We start from the raw sequence: 6,000 nt of genomic DNA, 5'->3' as shown, positions 1-6,000 counted from the left end.
AGAACCCCAAAACACCACCCAGGAACCCAAAACACCACCCAGGACCCCCCATCTCCACCCAGAACCCACCAGCAGCATCCGAGAACCCACATCTCCACCCATGACCCCCCCAACAGCACCCAGGACCCCAAAACACCACCCAGGACCCCAAAACACCACCCAGGACCTCAAAACACCACCCAGGATTCCCCATCCTGACCCAGAACCCACCAACACCACCCATGACCCCCCCTACAGCACCCAGGACCCCAAAACACCCCCCAGGACCCCCCATCCTGACCCAGGACCCCAAAACACCACCCAGGACCCCAAAGCACCACCCAGGACCCTCCATCCTCACCCCGGACCCCAAAACGCCCCCCAGGACCCCAAAAGACCACCCAGGACCCCCCCCAGGAGCGAGGACGGAGCTGGATCTGCTGGTGGATCCCAGATGGAACCTCGTGACTCAGTTTCCCTTTTGAGGGGAGGTTCAGGGGTCCATTAGGGGTTCATTACGGGTTAATGAAGGGGTCATTAGGGGGTTCATTAGGGGTTAATGAAGGGGTCATTAGGGGGTTCGTTAGGGGTTAATTAGGGGGTTCCCCTGCCCCCCACCCGCAGGAGCCAACGCAACCATCAGCTGGCCCAGGAGTGGACGCGGCGGCTCCAGGACCACCTCGAGCTCCAGAGGTTCCTCCAGGACTGCCGCGAGGTCAGACCCGGCCTCCCGACCCCCCCCCGAGACCCCCGGACCCTCCCCCCAAAATCTCAGAGACCCCCCCCCCCCAAAATTATCCATGGTGGGGGGCGAGCTCCAGGTTCTCCTGCAGGTGGGGGGTGGCCAGACCCTCTTGGTGTCACCTCTGGTGTCACCTGCAGGTCCATGGTGGGGTCCAGATCAGGTCACTGGTGGGTTTTGGGGTGGGGGACCCCAAAAATCCCCCCCAAAGTTGGACCGGTGGGTCCCACCAGCCCCAGAGAGGCTCCTCAGCATCTCGGGGGGCTTCACCGGTGGTCAAGGTGGGACCTTCTGTGGTCCATCCTCAGTAGCTGCAAGGTCGGGGAGACCCAAAAATGTCCCCCCATGGATTTGGGGTCGGGCTTGGGGGTCCCCAAGACCCTCGCGGGTCCCACCAGCCCCACAGAGGCTCCTCAGCATCTCGGGGGGCTTCACCGGTGGTCAGGGTGGGACCTGCCTGGTCCATCCCAGGAGGTCGATGAGACCCAAAAATGTCCCCCCATGGATTTGGGGTCGGGCTTGGGGGTCCTCAAGACCCCCGCGGGTCCCCAAGAGGCTCGTCAGCATCTCGGGGGGCTTCACCGGTGGTCAGGGTGGGACCTTCTGTGGTCCATCACCTGGAGTTGGGAGGTTGGTGAGACCCAAACGCTTCCCCCCATGGATTTGGGGTCGGGCTTGGGGGTCCCCAAGACCCTCGCAGGTCCCCAAGATGCTCCTCAGCATCTCGGGGGGCTTCACCGGTGGTCGGCGTGCTGGGCTCCATCGCTCGGGCTCATCCCAAACACGTCCCCCATGGATTTGGGGTCGGGGGGTCCCCAAGCCCTCCCCGGGTGTCCCCGCGCTGCTCCTCTGGGGGGTGGGGGGGGCAATTCCCAGGATTTTGGGGTTGGGGGATTCCCAGGATTTTGGGGTTGGGGGATTCCCAGGATTTTGGGGTTGGTGGGGGGGGTCCATCCCCGGCAGCCCCGTTCCGGGAGGTTTGGCCGGATCCCGGCGGAGGCTCCTCGGGGCTCATCCGGCGCTCGCGCTCCGCCCGGGATCTGCTGCATCACGGCCGAGCCGCCACCGTCCTCATCCTCAGCCTTCATCCTCCATCCTCCCGCAGCCTCCGGGCAGCCTCCAGCGCCTTCCTCTTCCTCCTTCTCCATCGTCTTCGTCCTCCTTCTCCATCCTCATCCTCCGTTCTCCATCCTCATCCTCCTTTTCCATCCTCTTCATCCTCCTCCCCCATCCTCTTCATCCTCCTCCCCCATCCTCATCCTCCTCTTCCATCCTCACCCCCCCTCCACCATCTTCACCCCCCTCCATCCTCCTCCTCCCCCTCCTCCTCCATCATCCTCACCCCCCCCTCCCCTCCCCCCCGACCCTTCCAACCCCAAATCCGCCGTTTTTTTGGGGGAAAAAAAAAAAGAGGGGGGGGAGTGAGGGGGGGGAGGAGGGGGCTCCTCTCGCCCTTTCCCTTCCTCTTTTTTTTTGGGGTTTTTTTTTTGGGGGGGAAGGAAAAAAAAGAAGCGGGGGGGGGTCCTCCTCTTGCCTTTTTTCCGCTTTTTTTTTTTTTTGGAAAGGGGGGGGGGGGGGAAACCCTGGATCGGGGGGGTGCTGAGCCGCCCCTCCCCCCGCAGCTGGATGGCTGGATCCGCGACAAGGCGCTGATGGCGGGGGACCCCTCGAGGGACCCCCCCCCGCGCCCCCCAAAGCCGTGGCTGCAGCACCCCGCGTTCCTGGCGGAGCTGGCGCAGAACCGGGAATGGCTCGAGAGGATCGAGAAGGTTCGACGGGATTCGGGGGGAGGGGGGGGATTAAAAAAAAAAAAAATCACGGGTGGGAGGGGGGGGTGGTCGCGGGGGGGGGGGGGGGATGGGCTTAGAGCCGGCGGGGAAAGGAGGGGCTGGGGGCGCTGTGGGGGAGGGGTGAGGGGGGGGTTGGGGGTTCTGTTTCCTTCTCCCCCTCCCCCTCCCCTCCCCCCCCCAGCGCGTTGCTGCAGCCCCCCCCCCTCCCCCCCCCCGTGGTTGCGTCGTTCGCCGCTGCAGCGCTGCAGCCCCCGCGTGGCCCCCCCGGGGGTCCCCAGGGTCCCCCCCCTTCCCCTCCCCCTCCCCCCGAGGTGTCCCCCCCCCCCCACTGTCCCCGTGTCCCCTCCCCCCCCCCCCGGTGGTATCGCGATATTCCCCCCCCCCCATTCCCACCCAGCTCCCCCCCCCAAAGCCCCCCCGTTGTTCCCCACCCCAGCTGCCCCCCCAGGCCTGCACCCCCTTTTTTGTACCCCCCCTTTCCCCCCCAAGCGACCCCAAAGATCCCCCCCACCCCCCCCATATCCAACATCTCCTCCCCACCCCAAACGCCCCTCGTGACGAATTTGGGGGCCCCTCTTGACCCCCAAACCCACCCCAGAGGAGAAGGAGCTACACCAACATCTCCCCAACCGCCTCGTGATGAATTTGGGGCCCCCCTGGACCCCCAAAACCCCCTTGACACCATCACCCCCATGAGAGGAGAAGGAGCTGCACCAACATCTCCCCAACCCCCTTGTGATGAATTTGGGGTCCCTCCTGAACCCCCAAACCCCACCTTGACCCCACCACCCACCCCAGGAGGAGAAGGAGCTGCACCAACATCTCCCCAACTGCTTCGTGATGAATTTGGGGTCCCCCCAAAACCCCATCACCCCCCCCAGAGGAGAAGGAGCTGCACCAACATCTCCCCAACCCCTCATGAAAAATTTGGGGTCCCCCCTTGACCCCATCACCCCCATGAGAGGAGAAGGAGCTGCACCAACATCTCCCCAAACCCCTCATGAAAAATTTGGGGTCCCCTCTTGACCCCAAAACCCACCTTGACCCCATCACCCACCCCAGGAGGAGAAGGAGCTGCACCAACATCTCCCCAACTGCCTCGTGATGAATTTGGGGCCCCCCCTTGACCCCCAAACCCCCCCCAGAGGAGAAGAAGCTGCACCAACATCTCCCCAACCCCCTCGTGATGAATTTGGGGTCCCCCCTTGACCCCCAAACCCCACCTTGACCCCATAACCCCCATGAGAGGAGAAGGAGCTGCACCAACATCTCCCCAACCCCCTTGTGATGAATTTGGGGGCCCCCCTGGACCCCCAAACCCCCCCCAGAGGAGAAGGAGCTGCACCAACATCTCCCCAACCCCCTCATGACAAATCTGGGGTCCCTCCTGGACCCCGAAACCCCACCTTGACTCCATCACCCCCATGAGAGGAGAAGGAGCTGTACCAACATCTCCCCAACCGCCTCGTGATGAATTTGGGGTCCCTCCTTGACCCCCAAACCCCACCTTGACCCCATCACCCCCATGAGAGGAGAAGGAGCTGCACCAACATCTCCCCAAACCCCTCATGAAAAATTTGGGGTCCCCTCTTGACCCCAAAACCCACCTTGACCCCATCACCCACCCCAGGAGGAGAAGGAGCTGCACCAATATCTCCCCAAACCCCTTGTGACGAATTTGGGGTCCCCCCTTGACCCCCAAACCCCACCTTGACCCCATAACCCCCATGAGAGGAGAAGGAGCTGCACCAACATCTCCCCAACCCCCTCGTGATGAATTTGGGGTCCCCCCTTGACCCCCAAGCCCCACCTTGACCCCATCACCCCCCCCAGGAAGGTGAGGAGCTGGTGCAGGCCAAGCCAGAGCTGAGCGGGGCCGTGCGGCGGCAGCTGGAGGAGCTGCGGCGATGTTGGCTCGAGCTGGAGACCACGAGCCAGGCCCGGAGCCGGCGCTTGGCCGAGGCCGCGGCCGCCGAGCGCCTGGCGCGGAGCTACGCCGACATGGAGGCGCGGCTGGGCCGGCTCGAGGAGCAGCTGGAGACCGTGGGCAGCGGCTCCGCCGACCTGCGCAGCGTCAGCCGCCAGCTCAAGAGGCTGCAGGTGGGACTGGGGGGGGGACGCCGGGGACACCAGGTCTTGGGGGGACATTGGGTGCTGGAGGGAGAGAAGTTATGGAGAACGCCAAGTCTTGGATGGTCATTGGGTGCTGGGGGGACATTGGGTGGTAGTGGGACACCAGGATGTGGAGGGGGCACCAGGATGTGAGGGGACACCAGGATGTGAGGGGACACCAGGATGTGGAGGGGACACCAGGTCTTGGGGGAACATCAGGTCTTGGGGGTACGTTGGGTGTTGGAGGGATGCTGGGTGTTGGGGGTAGGTTCCAAGTCTTGGATGGTCATGTTGGGTGTTGGGGGTTGGGGGGACATTGGGTGTTGGAGGGACACCAGGTCTTGGGGGGACATTGGGTGGTAGTGGGACACCAGGATGTGGAGGGGACACCAGGTCTTGGGGGGACGTTGGGTGCTGGGGGGAGAGAAGTTATGGAGAACACCAAGTCTTGGATGGTCATTGGGTGCTGGGGGGACATTGGGTGTTGGAGGGACACCAGGTCTTGGGGGGACACCAGGTCTTGAGGGGGGATGTTGAGTGTTGGAGGGATGTTGGGTGTTGGGGGTCGGTTCCAAGTCTTGGATGGTCATGTTGGGTGTTGGGTGTTGGAGGGACACCAGGTCTTGGGAGGACGTGGGGTGGCAGTGGGACACCAGGTCTTGGGGGTACATTGGGTGCTGGAGGGAGAGAAGTTATGGAGAACACCGAGTCTTGGATGGTCATTGGGTGTTGGGGGGACATTGGGTGGTAGTGGGACACCAGGATGTGAGGGGACACCAGGATGTGAGGGGACACCAGGTCTTGGAGGGACACCAGGTCTTGAGGGGACGTTGGGTGCTGGAGGGATGTTGGGTGTTGGGGGTAGGTTCCAAGTCTTGGATGGTCATTGGGTGCTGGGGGGACATTGGGTGTTGGAGGGACATCAGGTCTTGGGGGGACATTGGGTGGTAGTGGGACACCAGGATGTGAGGGGACACCAGGATGTGGAGAGGACACCAGGTCTTGAGGGGACACCAGGCCTTGGGGGGACACCAGGCCTTGGGGGGACGTTGGGTGTTGGAGGGATGCTGGGTGTTGGGGGTAGGTTCCAAGTCTTGGATGGTCATGTTGGGTGTTGGGGGTTGGGGGGACATTGGGTGTTGGAGGGACACCAGGTCTTGGGGGGACATTGGGTGGTAGTGGGACACCAGGATGTGGAGGGGACACCAGGATGTGAGGGGACACCAGGTCTTGGGGGGACGTTGGGTGCTGGGGGGAGAGAAGTTATGGAGAACACCAAGTCTTGGATGGTCATTGGGTGCTGGGGGGACATTGGGTGTTGGAGGGACACCAGGTCTTGGGGGGACACCAGGTCTTGAGGGGGGACACCAGGTCTTG

The 6,000-nt window shown here is 63.4% G+C and overlaps 1 protein-coding gene across 1 annotated transcript in view; it reads left to right on the top strand.

Moving 5' to 3' along the window:
- Nucleotides 1-221: 221 nt before the first annotated feature.
- Nucleotides 222-6,000, top strand: part of SPTBN4 (spectrin beta, non-erythrocytic 4) — a gene marked incomplete at its 3' end in the record, with an annotated part of 28,103 nt that continues 22,324 nt past the window's right edge. Inside the window, exons 1-4 of the mRNA XM_032097923.1 lie at nt 222-443; nt 578-694; nt 2,344-2,490; nt 4,345-4,611. Coding sequence (XP_031953814.1) covers nt 222-443; nt 578-694; nt 2,344-2,490; nt 4,345-4,611 — 753 coding nt within the window. The remainder of the gene's footprint in view (nt 444-577; nt 695-2,343; nt 2,491-4,344; nt 4,612-6,000) is intronic.

This window comes from Corvus moneduloides, unplaced genomic scaffold, assembly GCF_009650955.1.
Source record: "Corvus moneduloides isolate bCorMon1 unplaced genomic scaffold, bCorMon1.pri scaffold_154_arrow_ctg1, whole genome shotgun sequence".
Classification (NCBI taxonomy): Eukaryota; Metazoa; Chordata; class Aves; order Passeriformes; family Corvidae; genus Corvus; species Corvus moneduloides.
This window is presented reverse-complemented; position numbering and strand designations above follow the sequence as displayed.